General features: G+C 41.9%; 1 protein-coding gene across 1 annotated transcript in view; it reads left to right on the top strand.

The window, feature by feature from the left end:
• Chst9 (carbohydrate sulfotransferase 9) overlaps positions 1-6,947 on the top strand; it is a 270,577-nt gene extending 263,630 nt beyond the window's left edge. Inside the window, exon 5 of the mRNA XM_005355791.2 lies at positions 5,677-6,947. Within this exon, the coding sequence (XP_005355848.1) occupies positions 5,677-6,759 (1,083 nt within the window). The 3' untranslated portion in view covers positions 6,760-6,947. The remainder of the gene's footprint in view (positions 1-5,676) is intronic.
• The last annotated feature ends 17,318 nt before the right edge of the window (positions 6,948-24,265 follow it).

The raw sequence follows: 24,265 nt of genomic DNA, 5'->3' as shown, positions 1-24,265 counted from the left end.
AATGCTCCCCTATGATTCTTCTTTTACAGGATCAGGTCTTCTTGCCCACTGATGTACCTTCCCAGGGATGTCACTCCCCAGTGATGGTTCTCCTGGTGTCCAGATCGGATCTCTGTGCTGCTTGGGTAGCTCGCAAACAAAGAGCCCACCCTGCTTGCTGCAGGCAGGCTATGGAGACAAAGGAACTACCGCCCTCCCCTTTGCCCTCCCGATTCAGTCCCAGTGCCAGAGCAGGCTGAGCTGGGAGGTGCTATGCCGCCAAAAAGGGGAGGGAGGAAGGGAGACAGGGGGTGGGGGTTTCTGGATGTAAGCTGGGTGGGATAGGAAGAGAGAGGAGGTATTGAGCAGTATAGCCTCTGCAGGACGACCAGGAAGTGTAGGAGGGATGAGGAACTTTTGAGTTCCCTGTTCCCGGCTGCCGCCACACTCACTCACCCCAATGATGGCTCTCCAGGTGCCAAGATCGGAACTCCGTGCTGCTTGGGTAGCTTGCAAACAAAGGCCCTGACTTAGTTATTTATTAGAATTCCAAGTATATCATCACCATCTTCCTCTGCCTCATCCTCCTTCCTCTAGGTGAAACTTGGATATGTGACCAGAATGTTTATTCTAAGACATGACTCTGTCATCGCCTTACTGAAAAGCCCAAGTGTAAGAGCCTTCATGGATCCCCCAGGAGCACATTAGTGCCTGAGAGCCTGGTGTGTACGCTAGATCCTCAGTGCATACTACCATGTACAACTTTTCATGTCTTCTTCGCAGATAAAGAAGCAGAATCTTGGGGATGGAGAGATAGCTTAGTGGTTGATGTCACTTGTTCTTGAAGGGGACCCAGGTTTAGTTCCCAGCATAAGAAGGTGGATGTGTCACCAATCACCTATGATCCTAAAGTTGGCAACATATGAAGCAGAGACAGGTGGACCCTAAAGCTCATGGGTCAGCTAACCTGCTCTCATTGTCAAGATTCAAGGTCCCTGAAATACTGTCTCAAACAGGAGGTGGAAGGTGCCTGAGGACCAATACCCAAGGTTTTCCTCTGAGTGCCACACAGACATCATGCAAAGCACATGTACTCACAGGTGTGAACACATAGAGAAATTAAAAAGAATTTTCTCACCATTCATATTGTAATGGACAAGCCATTAGCATGCCAAGCCTTTCCAGGTCTGCCTGTTCTCTCACCTGACTCTGGACCTCTGGTGGACTTTCCATGTCAGCACACACATCCCTTTACACCCCTTTGGCAGACCTTCTCTGGACCACCAACCAGTTCACAAATATCAACACAGAGACTTATTATTACTTATGAAGGCTTGGCCTTATCTTGGGCTCATTTCTTGCTATCTCTTAGGACTTATTTTAACCTGTTTCTCTTCATCTACATTGTTCCTCAGGGCCCCTTCTTCCTTCCTTCCTTCCTTCCTTCCTTCCTTTCTTTCTTTCTTTCTTTCTCTTTCTTTCTTTCTTTCTTTCTTTCTTTCTTTCTTTCTTTCTTTCTTTCTTTCTGTGTGCTGCATTCTGTTCATGCAGAGGACTGTAATTCGTGAGTATACCCTAAACAAATAGTCCTCTATTATACTCAGTTCTGAACTAGTGTGGGATTTCTTTTAAGCGTCCATCTTCAAATGGCAGTGAGAATTGGCCAAGTCAAGGCAGTCTACAGATCAAGACTTTATTGTGCATCTAGCAGAGTCAGCCCAAACTGTCAAAGTGTGAAAAGGAGTATCTGGGGTAGACAAATTTGGCAGTCATTTGCAGCAACACATGTTGAGAAGACACTACAGAATACCCAATGAAGAAGAAATGAGGCACGGGCAACAAAGTAAATCACAATATCAAAGGATATATAAAAGAGAGGAAATAAAGTTTTAAGGATGCATATGTGATGTAAAATAGTCACTTTTCTTTCCAATTGTTACAAAAGATCTCAGATGTATAAATCAGTGATCAAAAAGCCACAGGACCATTTCCAAAATATTAAGAAGCTTGGGAGGATTCAAAGGAAAAGCTGACTTAAGATTTCACTCTTATTATTCCTGTTGTAATTGCTGTTGTTGGGGAGCATGCCACTAACTTTAATATTGATATTACATTGATGCATATTATAGTTTAATATTAAGATCCCTCACTCCTGCCAAGCTTTGGTTAGAACTGAAGGAGGTAGATCTGAGCGGAATGACAACGGGGAAGGCACCAAGCCCTAATAGCAGCTTTTATAGAATAAATAGTAATGATGTGACTGGTTCTGGGAGACTGGAAGCATTTTGTGAGCCTCTTGCCGTCTTACTTTTGAGAATGAGTCTTTTCCTGTACCTCAGTTTAATCAGAGTATAAGAAACTGGCTAGCATGGAGAGAACAATCTAGCAAGGGTCAGAAATCTAACCATTGTGAATGGTGAGCCTTTCACGCATGCTGTTGAACTTGTCACTTTAAAGCTGCCTGGAGAACATGGACATCTGACAAAGGCTGGATAAAAAGGAAGCGTTGAATGTGTCCCACCCACAGACTGACAAGACATATGACCTTACATTTGAGTTCAGTCTCCTCTTTAATGCATTCAAGTCCACTGTAGAGCATTCTTTCCCAAAAGGAAGAAAGGAAATCCTCAGACACATTTTTATTTTCTGAATTCCCTTTATCACTGAAGTCGTGTGGTCACCAAATGCGGCCACATCCTATGGAACTCCAGGAGAGTTTGTTTGATTACAGTTGGGAGCCTCAACCACAGAGACTCTGCTTCATTGGCTCAGCAGTGAGAGCTGGGAACCCAGAATGCTGACAAGCCCTACTGAGGCTCCAAAGCAACTCCAAGTGGCTTAGAACCATCTGATTTGCAGGCAAGCAAAGCTCTGTACCTCGTACCCACCATAGCACAAATGGCTCTTTTCTCTTCTGCCAAAGTGATGTTTGAGCACAGATATTTTCAGTGCCTTACAAGAATCAGTTGATTATTTATCTAAGGCAACCTGGACCTTCCAATGAACATTATTTTTTTAATAAAGCCCATAAATTTTGGAAGTCACCATTAAGTCGTCACTACATTTATTAATTCAGTGTTATCTTTTGCTTGAACCACAGAGAACAATGACTTGAGACCTCGGTGGTTATATTCTAAAGCATTGGGTGGGGTGGGATAAGATGATACATGACAGAAGTAAGTCATTTTATGTGGTTCTTAGTGCTCTGAAGAAAACCAGAATGGAGGGGATTGCAAGGAGCACGGCTTAGAAGGGGGTGCTTGGAAAGGCTTAGTTACAGAAGGACTTCCTGAGAATTACGTGTGAAGAACCAGCTGTGCTGTTTGCCAGAAGCCTGAATATGTACTTCAAGTTAACAAAGGTTTGGGCATGAGAAAAAAACAATCAAAGAATAGACAGGCAATGGGGGGTCTGAGAAACGATGGCTCAGGCGTCATTCACGTTTGAGAAGTGGAGACGTCTATTAAAGATGAGGTGGTCAGGAGGATGAGCGTGTTGCGCGTTAATTGCTATGTGTAGTGCTAATAACAGAAGTAAAGGTGCAGCATCTGAATTAGGAGCCAGGGTCTCCAAGACAGAGACCAGGGACAAGAGAACAGTAAAGAGACTTCAGGGAACAGTTTCACAGGAAGAGCTGGTTCATGGTTATTAGAGATTATTAACAAACTCTTCTTGGCCATCTTGTATTTAAGTTCGTGTTTCTCGAGCTATCCGGGAAGCAAACTGGACGACAGGGGAATAGCCCCTTACTTCTTTGTCTAAGGGAGAAACAGATCCAGATAATGAAGTTTTATTTACTTGAGAAAGAATAAAATTAGCAGAATATGGGATTCTAGTAAGAGAAAATTATTAAAAACATTAAACATTCTAGAATTCTCAAAATAGAAGGAGAATTTGATGGCAACAGAGATCTGAGGGAACAGCAAAAGACTGATTTTCTTTTTGTTTGGGTTTATTTGTGGAGCAAAAAAAAATGTAACTGATTAGGTTGCATACGGAGACACACAAATCACAGTGGAGATAGTAATGACCAACAGAGGAAACTTGAAATTCATTTTACCATGGTGATAAAATGATGTTACTACTTTTCCTAAAGTAACAATAGTTATGATTTTTGTTTGTAGTGATAATAGAGGCATTAGTAATATAAAAATAATCATGGCAGCTTGTTACAGTCCTATGTGAAGTATTCCTCATGCACATCTGCCAATAACTCTATGATCTTTCAAATGTACAGGAAAGTCATATATAATTGATAACAACTTTATGGGCCATAAATCATTGATCAGAACAAAGAAGGAACCGGGGCTTTGAAGAATCCTGGCAGTCTCTGGGAAAGATAGCAGATAAATAGCTTTAGAGTTGAGAGCTCGACGAGCTGTCTCAGCAGAGCAGACGGATTGTGGCATGCCTTTTATGAGGCTGCACAAGCTAGTTTATGGTAATTAAAGATTATTAACAAACTCTTCTTGGCCATCTTGTATTTAAGTTCGTGAAGTCCTGCTATGTCTGAAGGTGACTCCACTACTCATTTCTCTGCTCTTTCATTTAATTAGTAGAAAATTCTCAATTTTCTTTGAAGACCAAAGTCCATTCATTTATCCACAAACCTTGAGGGCAGCTACCATCAGCGATAGACCATCATAGACACAGGGATTATAGACAATAAATATCAGAAAGTTTTCCCTCTTCGTCTACCTCTACACTGGTGGTGCCATGTATTACTCTCTGACTTATCTGTTAATTTTTCCAATACCACACTGAAGGCCCTAAACATTTATCATCTATCTCTGTTCACAGCCTTCCAACAGCTCCTTAGCTTACTCAAAGTAAAAGCCAATGTCATTCAGAGTTTTGTTCTATTAGAAATACCACATATAAAACCCAAGTTTCATGGCTTCCCCTTCCCAGACAATGCAAGTTACAGGAAGGAAATAATCAAAAGATAACCACTTGAAAAGTGGGCTATTAAGTCAGGCAAGAGAAAAGCAGCTTTTACACAATAAGTCATTAAAGATATCATTTTGGATTCTGCTCTTTTTCCTAGTAGGGAAGATGGGCAATCTTATTCATGAATAAAATTGTATATTATTGTGACTATAACTCACGTTATCATGATAAATGAATTGAAAATGAAGTATTTTTCCAATGAACAAATACATTACTTTAGTAAATGCTAATGAGACTGAGATGATTGTTAGTGTCTGATAATTAGTCTTGCTACTAATTGCTACTAATTAGTTTTTAAGTTGTAATGTATGAATTTAAACTCTTCTATATATTGTAAAATGCCCACCCCTAAAACAACAAAAATTCTGTCTAAATATAACTCTGGGTTGCATGTCTATTCAGTGATACTACTTGGAATAACAGACTCAGTGAGCCTCGGGAATCACTAAGGCACAGAATGGCTGATTTTCACTTCATTGCATTACAGACAAAATCAAAATAGAACTTTCAGGGCCCTCTCATCTCTATCTTAAGGATACTAATTTTTGCTTTCTATTGTTGAGTTTTCTATTAAAAAACAATCTTATTATAAAATGTTTATTCAGCCTGCCTTGCTGAATTGTTTCTACTAGTTTATACACAATGTGCTTTCTTCTGCAGCATCTGAAAACAAAGATGCTAAGTTTTTATCTACTATCCTCATGTTTGGGAATGTGCATCTAACATGTCTTCTTCCTGTTTTAACAGAACTCCGAGGTGCACATGCCTGAGGACCTAAAGAAGAAAAGGGGAAATCTGCTCAACCTGGAGGCACCTGCTAGGGTTTTAAGAAAGAGCAACCATTCCCAAGGGGAGGATGGAGCTCCCCAATCATCAACAGATAACTCAAAAGAAACACACCAAGTAGCTAAATCTCAAGCCTTTCAGAAGCCCGTTGAGATGAATTGGCCACTAGTCACTCGGCCCTTAAACAAAAGTTCAGTCCAGGGCAACAACAAATGGAAGAAAGCAGATGAAACCCAAGAAAAACGTCGGTCTTTCCTTCAAGAGTTTTGCAAGAAATACAGTGGAGTAAATGATCCCAAATCCAGTCTTTTTCATATAGTATCCAGAATCTATGTAGAAGACAAACACAGAACTCTGTACTGTGAAGTGCCAAAGGCTGGCTGCTCTAACTGGAAAAGGGTTCTGATGGTCCTAAATGGATTGGCTTCCTCTACATACAATATTTCCCATGACACTGTTCACTATGGAAAGCATCTGAAAACCTTAGATAGCTTTGACTTAAAAGGAATAGACATGCGTTTAAAAGCCTATACCAAAGTCGTGTTTGTGCGAGATCCCATGGAAAGATTAGTGTCAGCGTTTAGGGATAAATTCGAGCATCCCAACAGTTACTATCATCCAGTGTTTGGAAAGGCGATTATAAAGAAATACCGACCAAATGCAGGTGTGGAAGCATTAAATAATGGATCCGGAGTAAAATTCAAAGAATTTGTCAACTATCTTTTGGATCCTCACCGTCCAGTAGGAATGGATATTCACTGGGAAAGGGTCAGCAAACTCTGTCATCCATGCTTGATCAACTACGACTTCATAGGGAAGTTTGAAACATTAGAAGAAGACGCCAATTACTTCCTGCAACTGATTGGTGCTCCAAAGGACCTGAAATTCCCGAACTTTAAGGACAGGCACTCATCTGATGAAAGAACCAGTGCTCAAGTGGTAAGGCAGTACTTAAAGGACCTGACCAGAGCAGAGAGACAGCGCCTCTATGACTTTTATCACTTGGACTATTTGATGTTTAATTACACAACTCTACATTTATAATTTGCATTCATTTTCTAAAGCCCTACATTGATTTAATGATGATGGCCTCAAATACACTCCTGTAATTTTCCTACAATTCTCTGTATGGGGGAAATTTAACTAAGTGAAGTTGTCTTGATTGAATGAAGATTTTTTTTTCTTAACCAAAGAGTATGACAGCAATTGGCACAAAGTTATTGGAAAATCATCTCAAGGAAATGTATAAACAACTCAATGTGCTTTTAAGTGTTGGGAAAAGAGCTGTTTTGGCATTGTGGCACATACCGTGGCAGCAATAACCTAGCCAACTGGTGCATTAACCAAGAAAGCCTCTTGCATGTAAAATAAGGGGGTCAAAACTGGAGAGAATTATGTATCCAAATCCTGGCATCAATCTTCTAACATGAATGAACCTATTCTTAGCAGTCTGTAGCACATGCATCAAATGGCTGGGTGGTGTTCTTGTAACCTGGTCTTCCCCTCCACTGTGATGATGGACCCATTTTTAAATGCATGGGCATAGGCATTTTATTATTGGTCTGAAGGTACTCTGTGATTTACAACATGAGAGTAGAACAGAAAAGCAGATTTTTTTAACAGCCAGTAAAAATGCACAACATGCTAAGATCAAAACAACAAAAGCAACCTTTCTCTTCCAGGAGAAACTTCAGGGAATTGATTTTCTTTGCGGGAGGCAGGGCATTGGACCCTCCATGAGAAGACAAAGGAGCACAACCAAGCAGGTCCTCATTTCTGAACACCATCAGATAGAAATGTGCTCTCAATTCTGCTTTAATTCGAAAGTGGGCAATTGTTTCAGGATGGAATAATCATCAAAAACAAAAGTTGCCATTCTGATGTAGAGCTCTAACAATAACAGAGTTTTATAAGAATATTACTTGAATTAAAGCACCATGTGCAGAACTTTCTATGCAGAATACCCTCAAAGAATAGCTTTTGTTTGCAGCCTAATTATTCAGCTTGGGAATAACTTTTTAAGAACTAATATACCACTTCAAAGACAGGTTATGTTCTGGAGGATAAACATAACAAGAGCCCCTAGAAATGTTTTTAATAGGCTTATGCATAAGCAAATTAAGGTATTTTCTTCCTAAGTTTAAATACTCTATACTAACAAAGTCAAATACCATTGCATGCAAATATTAAATCAAAGTCTTTGGAAAACAGGACCATGTGTCACCCTTATGAAAAGTTGTAATGCACTTTGGAAATTTTTTCCAAGGGATCTAAAATTTAAAGACAAGTTCAGATGAGAAGTACATTTTAATTAGTTAACTACTAGCCTGACTTAAGCAAACCACATGTCAATCAAATCCTGTGGAAATGTTTCTTTTTTTTTCTTTTTTTTTAATTTATTTATTTATTAAGGATTTCTGCCTCATCCCCGCCACCGCCTCCCATTTCCCTCCCCCTCCCCCAATCAAGTCCCTCTCCCTCATCAGCTTGAAGAGCAATCAGGGTTCCCTGACCTGTGGGAAGTCCAAGGACCGCCCACCTCCATCCAGGTTTAGTAAGTTGAGCATCCAAACTGCCTAGGCTCCCCCAAAGCCAGTACGTGCAGTAGGATCAGAAACCCATTGCCATTGTTCTTGAGGTCCAAATCTGGAAATGTTTCTTAACCATGTTTCTCTTCCTAAGCTATCGTTTTTGATCAGTAAATACCCAGCTGTCTTGCTAAGAAAGCTAGGTCTTAATATTTGAATATTAATAGACCGAGATGCTTGTAGTCATACGTGTCTCATTTTGATTTTCCATTTCATGGCTGAGTATTCATAAATTGCTTCACTGTGTGCACACACCGCCCTATCTCGTCTGCATCTCCCAGGAGTGGGTGAACTGTAGTGGGCACACCAGCAGCAGCAGCAGCATTAAACTCCGCACATCAACCTTCGCCTGCTTTCCACCCCATTTCTTTGTGCCTCTAGACCGTACACTTAAGCCGAGTAATCTAAATTATATAAATTAAAGTGTTTCTGTGCTGGGTAGAGTGAATTCCTAGTAACTTGGAGACCTTGAAATTATCTTTTTCTGGAGAGAGAAAAGATAAACACTTCAGAGACCTGAACATTTATCCTCACACCACTCAAAGCTCATTTTAGACAGCAGCTGTTGCAAAGGCAGCATTCCTAAATAGAAGAAATAAACAATGATAACAGCAAAAGTATATTTTTAACCACACCCCACTTTCATAGCTCTGGAAAGAAAAATAAAAATACTCTCTCATATTAGTATTTCTCATACACCGGGGGACGTATTTGTGCACCATGTTTAAGCCTCCACAAATCCTCCGCTGGTGGGGAGTGAGAGAAGGATGACCCACCATGCTCTCCCATCACTCCATGACTTTGGCTGAGAGATGAGGCCACCCTACCTGTGGTTTCAGGCTTCGGAGTCCAGGCTACATACCCTCTTCAACCACAGTGTGAAAATCTTAAATGTAAACTTCCAGAAATAAACAACTTGTAACTTTTAAATTGTACAGATCCTAAGGTGAGATTTCTCACTTCCTCTCTATTTAACATGAAATCTCAGTGAGCCCTTTAACCAGTGCATCCATGTTGTATATGCTACCTACCCATGGTAGCCATTGGGTTATCAAATCGGCTTTCATGGGATTACAGTGTTTGTGTTAAAGTGCCTTCATGTAGTGGTCTAATGCGACCTCACAATGCCTGTGTCACTGACCTCACCTCATCTCCCCGGGCAAGTATTCATCACTCCACATTATTATGGGAGAAGGAGGTGCATTCCAACAAGGTGTTTCAAGAAAGGGGTGGGTGATAACACATTGCCATGAATTTTATTATAGTATGGTGTCATGAGTGTTCTCTTTTTATTAGTTATTCTTAATCTCTTACTAGGTCTGATTTATAAATTAAATTTTATCATAGACATGTATGATAAATTAAATTAAATTTTAATTTAATATAAATTAAATTTTATCATAGACATGAACCAGTAACCTATATAGATTTAGGTACTTCCTGTACCTTCAGGCATCCCTGGGGAGTGTGGAGCACACCTAGAGGTGACAGTTCCACTTAGCCCTTTTCTGACTCTTTCTGCCTATATTACTAAAGATCACTCTTCACTCCTTTCTCAATCAGATTCTGAGGCTGACACTGTACATAGCTGTGCCTTCTACAGACCAGCTTTGACTTTTCTCACTGAACAACAACCTGCTATATATCTGCTCCTTTAGATGACTTTATTCAGAGCCAACAAAGCCAATCACTATCCTAGATCTGTCATTCTATTTGAGTCTGCTTCATTCATCTTCCTTGAACTGTCCTTCTTTGTGAGCCAACTCAAGTTCACATTCAAGTATCAGCTTGTGTACATAAAGCCATGTGGGTGCAGAACTGGACAAACATGATTTCATGAATGTAAAGACAAGGGAACTAATCCAGACTCAACCTTGCAGATGTTCAACTTTCCCATATTAATGCCGATGTGCACGAGATGTTTCCTCTGAGAAACCAGCAAGAATCTATTTGCTTTAATACTGGAGAGTAGCTTGGTGTAGGCTATTCTGCTATTCTTGTCTTGAATTCATATGAGACAACAAGTTGACAATGATTCTAAAGCCACAGTTTATTTAACTGGAAACCACCTATGCATAGGCATGATTGATGTGATTGCACCCAGATGCTGCCACACCCTTTTACAGGATGTATATGTACAAAACACCCAACTTTCTGATTTCCTCATGTGTGTTTGGAAATACCCATTAAGTTGATGGAAATGTGGTCACATGCTATCTTCCCTTAACATCACAATCTATAAAATATTCCCAAGCAATTCAAGGACTACTTGGCTGCCCTTCATAATTAGAAGGAGGCTAACATCTTGAATTTTGTGAGAATTTATTCTCTATCTTTTAAAATGAATAGTATTTATCAAAGAGCTATATATAAGCAGATACACGGAATTTTGAAAGCTTTGGTGCATATCTGGAGGCGTTATCAGAACTGGGGACACATGGGCTGGGTGGCAGTAAGCATCGCCCTGCTGTGTCCTTGCATTTGGTGTCTTGGGGCATCTTCAGCCTTGGGCCTGCCTGGCATGTGGAGTAGCAGAAACCCTGCTTCCAGGCAACATCCCCAATGTGTTCTACTATTTCAGAAAGTACTAATCAGTAGACTTTGCCCACCTGGGAACTGTAGACCAAAGCAAATTCAGCTTAATCCTACCTTAAGGAGAATTCCTCTTCAATTATAATTATTAACGATATCATTATCATACAGAACATGTTTCAATATTTAGTGTGCATCAGGCACTCTTAAAAACTTTCCGTATAGTCATCTATTTAATTCCTCCAGCCAATCCAGCTTCAGTGCTAGTGTAAGCAGCCGCTTCCTTCCCACATATAATAAGAGAACTGGAAGCCAGCTGGGCTTAGGTGAGTTGTCAGAGGAGCTGCAACCGGTGATCGGTAGAGAGCCAGTGAGCCCTACTAACAATGTATTTGTAGACTGAAATTTTCACTTTTTCCTTCTTTGACATGAAGAATAACTAAAAACGAAAAACACATAGTATAATCTTTAAAGTATTTTTTGAGACAGGATCTCACTATGAAATGCTCTTTGTTCTGACTCACTCTATAGACCAGGCTGGCCTCAAACTCACAAAGATCTGCCTCCTCTCCTCCAGAGCCCTTGGAATAAAGGCGTGCGCCACCACACCCAGAAGAGAGTATTTCGGATATAAATATATATGGTCATGTATTTAGCCAGCTAGTTACTGCGTTTCAGGGCAGCTCATCCTTTATTACTACAGAGTTAATCTGATTGGTTCCATGATTTAGGATGAAATGAGTATTTAGCCTCTGCCACACATTTTTAAAGAAACTTTCTCAGGAATCATACTGCTTTTGAAAGAGTAAAAGAGTCCATGGAGCAAGTCTAGCCTAATAGAAAAACTTGACTAAGAGAGTCTGGTCAGAGTAGACGTCCTGCCGGGTGGGCAACAAAAACAACAACTATGTATAGAGCTAACACCATCAAACTGGGTGCATACAGCATTCCCTAGAACTTCAGTAGGGAACCTGAAGCAGTCAGCTGAAGATCCAGGTTGAGCTTTCTCTGCACAGCTGACCTTTTGGCCTTTCATTCCCAGTGCAGGTGTATTTGTAACATAGATGGATAAACAATGGTAACATCTATTGGAACAGTAAACATTTTGTCCTGTTCTCAAAGGCAAAATGTTTACTTTAGGATTGTTTGCAGTTCTCTTTCTTGCTTTGCATAGAGTGGGCAGTGGGCAGCTAATCCCCCGGCAAAGGGTCTTTGGAGGGCACTATGAGAAAAATACACTTGGATTTGAAACTGGGGGAAAGATCACTTCCAGAGCCTGCTTCTCGATGAATGCAAACAGTACATGACACGTTACAATATAGTATACATTATCTTAGCTGGACTTTCTATTGCTGTGAAGTGACATCATTACCACAGCAACTCTTATAAGGAAACTATTTGATTAGAGATGGCTTAACATTCAGACATTTAGTCCATTATGGTCAGGGTAGGTGCATCATGGGTGCAGACAGACCTGGTGCTGGAGAGCTCTGTATCATCAGACAGCAGGAAGAGAGAGTGGCACTGGGCCTGGCTAGAGCATCTGAACCCTCAAAGCCCACCCCCAGTGACACACTTCCTCCAAGGAGGTCACACCTTCCAGTAGTGCCACTCCCTTTGAGCCTATGGGAGCCATTTTCACACTGCCGCACATTGTAATACTGCGGATGGCTGAGGCTCTGAGGGAAGCACACTGAAACCTCCAAGGGTCCTGTAGGAAATGAGGCGATGCTTCTTTGTCTGAGTTCACCTCCACAATCATCTAAGCACCACATAAACCTGGACTCAGAAGATTGTAGAAAAGAAGGGTGTTTGTGTTTCACACTGAAAGCTTCACCCTGGGACACACAGAGCCTGAAAAGAGTAGAATTAGGGGGTTCAGCTGAACATAGCCACACATCACTCAGTTCTCAGAACTGCCAAGTCACTCGCTGGCCTGACTTTTTCCCCAAGATCCTGCCCTTCCATACCAATCTATTCCAATCCGTGGAATCCTTCTCTCTCTTCCCATCTCTAAGCCTCAGCTCAAGTCTCACCACTATTCATAATGCTCGCCTCTCTATGGAGCTATACACATGACAACTATACATTACTGTCACCAGAACTCTCCAAGCAATTTCTTAGATCATTTTAAAATGTCATCTCTTCATAGACGATCAGATTTTTGGGAAAAGGCAAAATCAGTCTTACTTCAAGTGACATGTATCAGCTCTTTTTTGAGTTAATGCAAACACTCTCCCTTTCCCCCCTTTATTATCTGCTTTCTTGTTACTTGTTCTACAGTTTATGGATATGCAAGTTCTGTTATTAAGGCCAGCTGGAAGGCCCAGCAGCTAAGAGTGCTTGTTGCTCTTGTAGAGGACCTGGATTTGGGTCTCAGCACACACATGGCAGCTCACAACTATGTATCTACAGTTCCAGGAGAGCCAACACCTGCTTTCTTCCTCCTTCTAAACTTCATACACACAAAACACACACACCTCCATACAGGCATAAAAGTAAATAAATTTATTTTTAGAAGTTGTAAATCTGTTATCATTGGAATGTATCTTAGCTTTTCGAGAACCTATGGAACGTGTCCTTTCACGTGGAAGAGAGGTACGTGCATTTGATTCGCTCTTCTCTGTGCCTAGCAGAGCAGGGCGTAGCCAACCACTGTAACAAATGCTTCCGTGTCGGTGCTGAGGTCAATGGTGTTTCTCTTACTGTATATATTGACTTATGGTTTCCAGGCACTTGAAAGACTGGTGAATCTAGAGGGGAGAATTAAGCCAGAGTATCTAAAAGGCGAGATCTTGGGTTTTTGTCTCTTTAAGCTAATCACATGAATGAGTTACACTAGCCCAACTTAAAAGTGAACCTCATTGGTAATGTTACACAGCATCAAGGTTTTAAAAATTGTGACAAGGACCAGCAGGAAAATTCTAATCATTGTAAAGAAATCTCATTTAACCTTCGGAGAACCACAAGTGTTTAAAAACCATGAGTTGGATCCAGAGAGATGGTTCAGAGGCTGAAGCACCTACCACACATGCTTTAAGACCAGAATTCAGATCCTTAGCACCTACGTAATAGCAAGCTTGGTGGCCCACTTGTAATCCCAGCACTTAGGGGGTGGGGACAGGGGATGCCCAGGAAGGCAGGCTGGCTAGACTAGCTCTGTTGTTCAACAACCAACTCTTTCTCAGTAGATAGAAAATAAGTGAGTGAAAATGTCAGTCAAGGTCAATCTCACACATGAGCCCATGCGTCAACACTCATGCAGAATTTTAGAAAATGGGACCCCTCTGGTGATCGTCTATAACCACTCTGGGCTCTATGGGAGCTGGCATGTGAGCCTGAAAGGAACTTGCTGCCATTTCTCTGTTGAATTCTTAGATAGAGAGAATCCTCCGTGCCAGCAGAAAACAGGTCACTTTTACTTTATCAGCAGAGAGGAAAGGGAGAGTGAAGGCTATGGGTAGCTATGTGATCCTGATGGAAATAGCCTGGGGGAAGTGGGAAATGGTGAGGAAGCCAGCGGAAAGTGAGAACAGAAAACATTTCCACCTGGTATGCTGGTTGGTAGTTGTGCTATACCTATGCTCATCGTAAAATCAAATATGTTGATCACTTGTCAATGTCCATGATTTTCTTTGTCTACCCCAACCCTAATACCTCCCTCCACCCCATAATACCCAAAGTTAAAAATAGTATACAAACAGACTCTGTCACCCCACACAAGCAAATGTTCCCATGCTGGCCTTGTGACTCCTGTGTGGGAAAGATCATGGCGAGAAGTGGACCCTTTCATCTATTTTTCACTAAGCAAAGGTGACTCCCTCTGTCGTCTCAAGCGTTACTTCCCTCATCTTTAAGTTGCTCACCTACGAGAGAGATGTAAATTTATTGCTCTTTCATTCAATTGCATTTCTAGTATGATGCACTTTTATTACATTTGCAAGAAAAATTCAAACAAAACCCATTTCAGTCCGTAGAGAAGCCATTCAAGGAGTTCTTCTAGGTAGCAGACTCTAGAGAAACATCTTATGCACATGTGTTCAACGGCATGAACAGCATGCCTGATTCTTCAAGAAAGTGAGATTTTGTTCTACTCTACCCACCATTTTATAAATGAGGAACCTGAGTGTCAGAGGCTTAATAACTATCCCAGAGCCAGCCAAAGACCACACACAGCAGCCCACAGGCCAGATTTAGAAACAGATATATTTGGCTTGGCCTACAATGCATTCGACTTAATATTTGTTACTTGCCAACATTTTAACACTGGAACCTTTTCATCAACAACAGATTGGCTATACCAAATTCATTTTAAAATAATTGAGACAGGCAAAGCTGGCTGGAGATCACTCCACCTGCCTGGCCCCTCAATACCTCGCTTTTCAGCATCTGCTCTCTCTTCACCCACCATGCTTGCAAAGGAGAAGTGGTTGCTGACTGAGCACGATGCTATTTATATGGTCTTCTTGGTGGTATTTCTATTATGTAATGCTGCTGTCTGAGCATCTGCATCCACCCTTGGATGCTGCTCAGTCTTTAGTGCCACAACCAGTGGGCTTTCCAGACCGATTCCCAACATGTGAAAAAGTCTCTTTGGACCAACCACAGAGATGTTGGGGCAAGTACAATAAATTTCTTTGCCATATTTCTGTCTTAGCCACTGGGTGCCCCTGAAGACAGCATGCCTTTGCAATTCCCTTAGCAGAAGCTGGGCATTGTTAATACCCTTAGAATCTTAGGTCCTAGGAATCAGGCACTGCCTTCTACTGGTCCACCCCAGCTGTTTTTCTACTTCATTATTCGTGTGTGTGTGTGTGTGTGTGTGTGTGTGTGTGTGTGTGTCTTAGAAGGGTTTCTCTTGCTATGAAGCAACACCATAACCCCAACAACTCTTATAAAGGTAAACATTTAATTGAGGGGCTCGTTTACCGTTTCAGAGGTTCAGTCCATTATCATCATAGCAAGGGCGTGGCAGCTGTGAGTAGGGTAGTGTGCAGGCAGAGGTGGTGTAGTAATAAGAGCAGCGGGGCTGCGTCCCCAGCACCCCGGCCGCCTGCTAGTTTATGCCCCGAAATAACAACACACAAATTGTATTCATTTAAACACTGCTTGACCCTTTAGCTCTAGCCCTTACTGGCTAAGTCTGATATCCCGATCAACCCATCTCTAATAATCTGTGAGCACCGGTCTTACAGGGAAGATTCTAGCCTATGTCCATCCTGGGTCGGAGCTTCATTGCATGTGTCTGCCCGGGAGCGGGGCATGGCATCTCTCAGAGGCGTCTGCTTCCGAGAGGAGAGCTGTCGAGTCTGAGCTCACTTCCTCTTCCTCCCAGCATTCTGTTCTGTTTACTCCTCCCGCCTATGTTTTAACCTATGAGGGCCAGCCAAGCAGTTTCTTTATTTTTTTAACCAATGACCTTCCTCCATCAAGGTGGTGCTGGAGAATTCTACATCTTGATCCAAAGGCAACAGGAAGTGAACTCTCACTGGATATGGCTTGAACGTAAAAGAAACCTCAACGCCCACCTCCACACTGACCAACTTTCTCCAACAAGGCCATACCTCCTAATAGTGCCAATCTCTCTGGTGGCCATTTTCTTTTAAACCACCACTGTATGTATGTGCACGTTGCATACAAAGTCAGAAGAGAACATCAGATCCCCTGCAGATGAAGTCTTAGGTGGTTGTAAGCTACCCAACGTGAGTGTTGGGAAGTCTGTGGACTTAATCTCCAGCCATCTCCCCATCCCTCAGACAGATTTTCTACAACTTGTCTTCACAAACCTCTGTTCACCTTTGCTCTGAAAATGATCAGCTTTCCTGCTGACTCTGAAAACCCAGCTGGTGAACTTCCTGTCCCTGAGATCTGGCGTCATTCTGCTGACCTCAGCAATTCCTAGGAACATTCCACTATTTTTTGTTACTTTACTTCCAACCTCTCCACTTAGCGAGCTGGAGAAAACAAAAATAGACTTGGCCCCACATCGCAGGAGACTCATGGCAGACTACATGTTACCTCATTTCATTCATTTGTTTACTTAAAGTGTTTCCAAAGTTTAGAAAAATGCAAAGAAATACACTTGAATGCTAGAACATCTATCAACTCAAATTGATAATTTTATTAGGTCGACTAGTCTTTAGGGAAACTAAACACTTGTTAAATTTATTAACTTATGTTTTTCTTTAAGAAGAAAATTTAAGATCCTATGCAAGACTCCCTGAATCAGGGTCATTATGACACCCAGTTGGAAATCAATAAGCTGTTTCCTGGTATGATTCTTACAAGTATCAAATTCTGAAGGTCAATGTGGTGTGTGTGTGTGTGTGTGTGTGTGTGTGGTATGTGTGTGTATTTATGTGTGTGTGGTGTGGGTCAGGTGTATGTGATGTGATGTACATGAGTATGTGTGATGTGGTGTACATGGGTGTGTGTGTGGTGTGTGTGTGTGTGTTTATGTGTGTGTGATGTGGTGTGGGTCGGATGTGTGGTATGTGTGTGTGGTGTGGTGTGAGTTGGGTGTGTGTGATGTGGTGTACACGGTGTGTGTGTGTATGTGTATGGTATGAGTGTTTGTTAATGTGTGTGTGGTATGAGTGTGTTTGTTTATGTGTGTGTGTATGGTGTGGATTGGGTGTGTGATGTGTGTGTGGTGTGGTGTGGGTCGGGTGTGTGTTTATGTGTGTGTGGTGTGATGTGTATAGGGTGATTATGTTTTGTAAGTCCTGGTCAATTATTAGTGATAATAAAGACGAGCCTTTGCATTTTGTCTCTTTGTTGAAAAGTTGAAAGTCTCCCAACTCAGAGGCAGGTCTTCAAGTCTTGGTACCAAAATCCCCTGGAACACTGAGCACTTCGGAAGCAGGTTGGTGCCGGATGTCTGCCAAGTGCAGGAACTGGAGCTGAAATGATGAAGAGAGTTATGGGACATCAAGGGGATGGCCCAAACTTTCTGAGAGCTTTCGGGATAAAATGGGAAAATGGAAACTTCCCTTGTTAGAAGCACAGAAGACAAATGGGCCTTTTAGGGGCTTGGCAACTCAGCCGCACACTCAGCACAGCAAAGACAAGCTGAGTTTCTCCAATAAAAAATAGAAAGCTGTTTTCAAATTGACCTAAGATGATGGAAAATGGAAAATATTTGCTTTTTGGGTTATTAGTTTGAGAGTGAGCGCCCCGGGAAATACTTTGCAATTTAACTTAAATGACAAAAACCATACTTTTTCTTGGACTTCATTAAAGGTTCGTCTCCCTCACCTTTTGATTGAACCATCTGACCTAAGCCACACCGGGCCCGTTCTGACTGACACACAAGTACAGTGTTTTCCTGTGGCTCCGATTACAGTTCCACAACACAAACTTTCACCTGGACTGTTGGAGAGAAAAAGCCTCTGAAAATACATCTGCTTTCCTTTTCTCTCCCTCCTTTGTATGTGTGTACAAACGCGTGTGGATAGACGCGTGTGTACACACGGATGAATGCGCATGTGGAAGCCAGAGCTCTATGCTGCCCATCTTATATTGTTGTGGTTTTCTGTTGTTTGTTGAGACCTGGTCTCTTATTGTCTCAGAGCTCATCTGTTAGCCCAGGCTAGATGGCCAGCGAGTCTGCCATCAGCTTCAGTCTGCCACCCCAGTCTGGAATTACAAGTGTGCACCATTCCCAGCTCCCCATGTATCCCAATGTAGATCTAGAGGATCAAATTCAGGTTTTTTTCTGTTATAAGACAAGCATTTTACTTACCGTTAACTCCCTGACCCCAGCCTTAACCTCTTTCTTTTTATTTTATCTTAATTGTGACTATGTTATATGTGTCTATCTGCCTGTGGGTATGCGAACATGAATGCAGAAAAGCCAGGGAAAAAAGAGAAGCCAAAAAACAGCATCAGATCCCCTATTCCTGCAGTCATGGGTAGTCATGAAGTACCCAACGTGGGTGTTCTGAAAGAGCAGCATGTACCCTTAGCCACTGAGCATCTCTCTAGCCCCTAGCCACATCTTTAAGTGCACAATTCAGTGGCATTAAATAGACTCCAGCTGTATACTGCCCCAACTCCATGGTGTGTTTCAGCTTCACGGTACTGGAACAAACAGTTGAAGTAGGCAGATACAAAAAGGGAAGAGTATTTGGGCGTGGTTTCCATCTGTGACTGGTGACTTGTGTTTGAGGGGGCTCATGGCAAGCCTCTAATGACAAGGATTCCTATGAGGTCTCAACCCCTCAAGCTCCTATTACGTCCAATAGCACTGAGCTGGGGCCTAAAAATCTTGAGCATTAAGTCTTTGGGGAACTTTAAAATACTGTAGCATCACTGTGGTCTAAATGTGAATGTCCCTCACCAGCTCCCATGTGGGAATGCTGATGGTGTCTCTGGGGAAGCTGGAGGTGGAGACTCCCTGGAAGATGCAGATCACTGGGCATAGGCCATAGGGGTTATAGTCAGGCTCCACTCTCTGCTCTCTGTTTCCTGACACAGACACACAGTGATTAGCAGCTCAGGCTCAGTAGCCATGCCTTCCCCACCGTAATGGGCTGGATCGCTGTTCTCCTAAATGGTCAGCTGAAATAAACTCTGACTCCTTTACACAGTTTCTTATGAGGAGCTGCTCACAGCAAAGAGAACAGTAGCTACTACAAATGCCGCCAAAAGCCATTTATCTTCAAAACTGAAGGCTCTACCCTTAAACGGCTCTGCTCTTTCCCCTCCGCGTACCCCTGGCAACCATCATTCTTCTTTCTACGCCCACGAATTTGTTTACTTTAAGTAGATTCTCACGTAAGGAGACGGATACAGCACTTCTCCTTCTCTCTGGCCTATTTCACTTCGTTTGATGTCCACAAGGTCCGTCTATGCACCGTGAGTCAGAATGTCCTGCCTCTCTAAGGCTAAGTAGTATTACATTACATTCAGATTTCTCTCCTCTAATCCACTCTACATGTGCTGAAAAAAACAGTTTACAGCATCACTAAGCTTCCACGATGAGCATCTTGCTAAACATCTTATTGCCTGCCCTCGGGGCTCACAAAACTGCAATCTTTTCCCGGCTCAATCAACTGCACCAACTCCACTACTGTACAGCCAAGCCGAACCAGAACACTTCTCCAGCATACCTCTCACCATTTCCCTAGCATCAAATGCAATTTTCATAGTATTGTTTTCTCTTCCTTCTTTAAGGACTTTCTCATGACTACCAAAATATGATACCACCCATCCCACACCAGTGACTCCTGTCAGATCACTTACCCACGCTGCCTGGGAAGGGGGTGCCTCTGCCAGTCTCCTTGCTTCAATGCCACCCTCAGGCTGATCATCCCAAGCCATTTTTATGGCCTGCGTGTAAGTTGAAACTGTTTTGATGCATGTACGTCTATGTGTATGCACCTATGCACATGGTAGAGATCAGAAAAGGATGCTGGGTCTCCTGCTCTACCACATATTATCACCTTACTTGCTTGAGAGAGGCTCTCTCACTGAACCTAGAGCTAGACTAAAAGCCACAGCAACCATCCTGTCTCTGCCCCTCCTATTCCCCAACATGCTGGGCCTATAGGCATTGCCATGCCAGGATTTTTATGTAGGTGATGGAACATTGACCTGAGGTCATCATGTCTGTGCAGCCAGTGCCCTTACTGGTCAAGCCATCTCCTCAGACTCATCTGTTGATGACTCTGACCATGGTTCCCAACTTGTCGCTTCCATGAAGACACACCACTGGCTCTTTCATGGTTTGAATGTCAAGTGTCCTCCACAGGTCAGTTATTTGAACCGTCAGTGGTGTTTGGGAAATTCTGGAACTTTGGGGATGTGGAGCCTCTCTGGCGAAAGTTCCCTCCTCTGTGAATCTATGCTCTCTTTAGATACAGCACTTGCCAATCCATCCTGCTCCTCAGCTTACTTTCAGCTTACTGGCATTGTTTACTCTACAGGAGCCTTCGAGAAACCTCCATTTGCCTTCCCAATAGTCGTCATCCCTAAACACAGCCGAAGAAAGTGTTGTTCCCCACCTCTGCCTTGGGTTAGATAATTGCCTCACTCTGGGCATCCGTGTGTTATGAGGAAGTGGTACACTCTACTATGGTGGTCAAGCACTTGGCACTTGTCCTCAGTAACAACTGGGTTAGAATTATGCACCTTCAACTTGCAAATCCTGTAATTGATTTGGCTTCTCTTTGTGATAGTTTTTGTTACTTTAAAGGTAAAGGTAATGATGCTTACTGCATAAAATAGATATAGGAAATGCATATGAATGTTTGCTAAGGGTTCTATAGGTTGTTGCTGTTCCTGACACTTCATTCCAATCTGCATGGCTCTAGCTCTGTTGCACTAGATTCTCATTGCTTCAATGTCCCTTGCTCCCTCAGTAGAATTAACTCTTTGAAGTCAAAGTATGAGACTTGTTCATCTTTGTAACCCAAACAGACTTCGTTAAACATTTTGGAAGAAATGATACAAGGACACATATTTGTGCTCCATGCAGTGGATCTTTCCTAAGGCTCACCCGGATTGTATTATCACAATAAAAAATATGTCATATCTTTTTGGTTAGTTTCCAAGTCACTTGATGAGCAGTAAACCTTAATAAACATGTCTAGATGAATATAATACTTTGAGGTATTGACTTTTTAATAAGATAATATTAAAAAATAACATAAGTAAACAAAGAATGAACTAAATGAACTAATGAACTAAAACTCTATTACCCCAGTCAACTTCAGCTCTTCTCTTTCCATTATTTTTATGTCTTGACCTAACTAAATATTTATCTCCTCAAATAAGCCATGATTTTCCCTGTCCTGTAAACTTTTTGAGTCTGAAACACTACTAGTCAGTAAAACTGTTTCATCATTGTTTGGAGGAAACTTGCACAACCTCCAAATCAGGCTAAGTCAATCAGAATTGCTTTTCTAATTACTTTTCCCGCTCGAGGATGGATGGGTTCTTGGTGTCCTGAAAAGTCACATTTTTATCTTTCCTCAGCACTAAGCATGTAGCCAACACTTGGTAGATCATGTTGACTGAGAAATGAACAGAGCTTTGGTTTCTTCTTCTTTGCTCAGACACTGCACATGCTAAGCAAAAGATTACACAGGACTTCTCTTGTCAAAATGTAAGACTAAATCCTTTGAAACTACCCCACAAACAGCGGCTATAGATTTGTCCTACAGGAGGAAACACTGGACGGAATTGAAAAGTGTCCTATATGCCAACCAAAAACACAAACAGGAATCAATTTTCAAAATTGAAAGGTCCCAAGAATTACATTCTTAGTACTGGTCAATGTTCCACCTAGTCCAATAGCTCCATCTGATGAATTCCTGATATGTCATATTTGTGTCTACAATGTTTCCAGAACAGGTATCAATCACGTTTTCTGTGGTCTTCTAAATATTTACTGCCTGGGGATTTGGGCATATTTCTTTGCCTATATGATCTGCTAAACTTCAATGCATCCCATTCCACAAAACTCAATGAAGCTTTAATGACTAGTAATCTATAGTTATGATAATAGACAGCATTTTCATAGCTCTCTACTAATGAAAGAGATTCTTTAGCATTTATAAAATATATTTCCATCCACCTAACCCGACCATGTGTCATTGTGTATTCATGTATGGTGCCTTCTGCCATTTAGTCTTGTTAATGGGTCTCCCCTAACTTCTTCCCACACAGGAGCTCTGGCAGAAGAGGCAGAACATTGAGTTAAATTTTCCATTAGTCATCAAAATCTGTCCACTACTCAGGGTCCCCTCTGTGCAGTGAACCATAGGGGCAGAGCCAGCACCCGGGGGGCTGTCCTGGCAGCAGCTGAACAGATTCCCAGAAGCCACTGCTGTACCCTTTCCCAGTCCCACCAGGCCTGTTGTATCTGTTTGGCTGGCTGGCTGGCCTCACATTCATTTTTCCCCCGCCCTTGCTCTTTCAAAGGATACTTGTAGGCTGCATTTCCCAAGCCAGCACAGCCTACTTCTGATGCACAGTACACTGCTAAAGTCAGAGAGCTTTTGACAGCTTTCAAATAATTCCTAACTCCTAAAGTGACAGAAAAGATTATGCTGAAAATTCAGGGCCCTAATCAAACTAATCATGACAGAGCTGAATGCACCAGCATCAATAAAGCTGCTGTATGCCAAGGTCAAAGCCAAGATCAAAAGAGAGTAGGACCCTGAAACCTGGAACGTGGAACCCTTAGCTCAAAATGTCTGAGAATCTTAAGTATTAACCCTAGCAAAAGCAGCTATTCCCCAAAAGCAGCTTTGCCTTCCGTGGAAACAACCCTCAAAATAGAGGGAGATGATTCATAAGATGCTTGTTTTCCTTTAGAATCTCTAGTTTGGACTGGAGATGTGGCCCATTAGATGAAAACTTTTGCTGTGCAAGTGTGAGGTCCTAAGTTCAAATCCTGAGAACCCATATAAAAAAGATGGACAGCATTAGTAATCCAGCTCCTATATGGGAGGCAGAGACAAGAGAATCTTTGGAAGCTTGTGAGCCAGATATCCTGGCAGAACAGTGAAAACCAACCCAGAGACCCTGTCTCCAACAAGCTTGAAGGTGAGGAACAGCACCCACAATTGTCCTCTGCATTATACACATATGCTATGACACATGTGACCACAGTCATGGATACAAAAGCACACAAACACAACACACACACACAAATATCATACGGTAAAATATCCTTCAGTTAGAAGACAAGTATCAGCATAGCCGAGGAAAAGATATCTTGTGATAAGATAGCCTGCCTGTCTAAAGAACTGTGGGGTCTTGCTCATATGTATCAGCAAGAATCATATGTGAAAGAAAATTTCAAAGGAGTTAAATGAAATGGAAAAAACATACAATGGAAAATACAATAGCACACACTTTGTTACTGTGATGATACCAATGACGCTCAAGAATCAAGTTCCAGCAAGGATCACAGAACCTAATCCTCATGGCTGAGATTTTCTCTTAAAACTTTCATATGATGGTGGCCTACTGAAAGTCTCAAAATATGATGGACTTTAGAATAAGCTTGCAATGTAAAACCCAAGAGCCTACTACCATGCTATAGTTACCAGGATGAGCCAAGAACACTCCTTTCTCTGAGCCTTTTGTGTTAGTAGAAATATAAGATTCCAGAATAGTAGAAACCAGGTGTGTACTTGGCTTTCTCTGACTGGGATAATGTGACTACCATAATGAGCCAGAAGGCAGGAGTGGACCTTAAGGGATTTATAGCAATGGCTAATCAATCATTTGTATCTAGGAGTGAGATAACTGATAGCTGATCAGGATATTGTTCAACTTGAACATTTCAAAACCTTGGGAGTGAGAGAGCAGATGGTGACCTCACCTGCACAGGTAGAAAAGAAACAACCATTCATTCAACAGTGTCCCTGACTGATGTTGTTTACATACAATGCCTTTTCCTTGAAGAGAAGATC

Source organism: Microtus ochrogaster, chromosome 18 (assembly GCF_000317375.1).
Source record: "Microtus ochrogaster isolate Prairie Vole_2 chromosome 18, MicOch1.0, whole genome shotgun sequence".
NCBI classification, from domain to species: domain Eukaryota; kingdom Metazoa; phylum Chordata; class Mammalia; order Rodentia; family Cricetidae; genus Microtus; species Microtus ochrogaster.
Note: the sequence above shows the minus strand (reverse complement) of the source record. Positions and strands in the feature narration are given on the sequence as shown.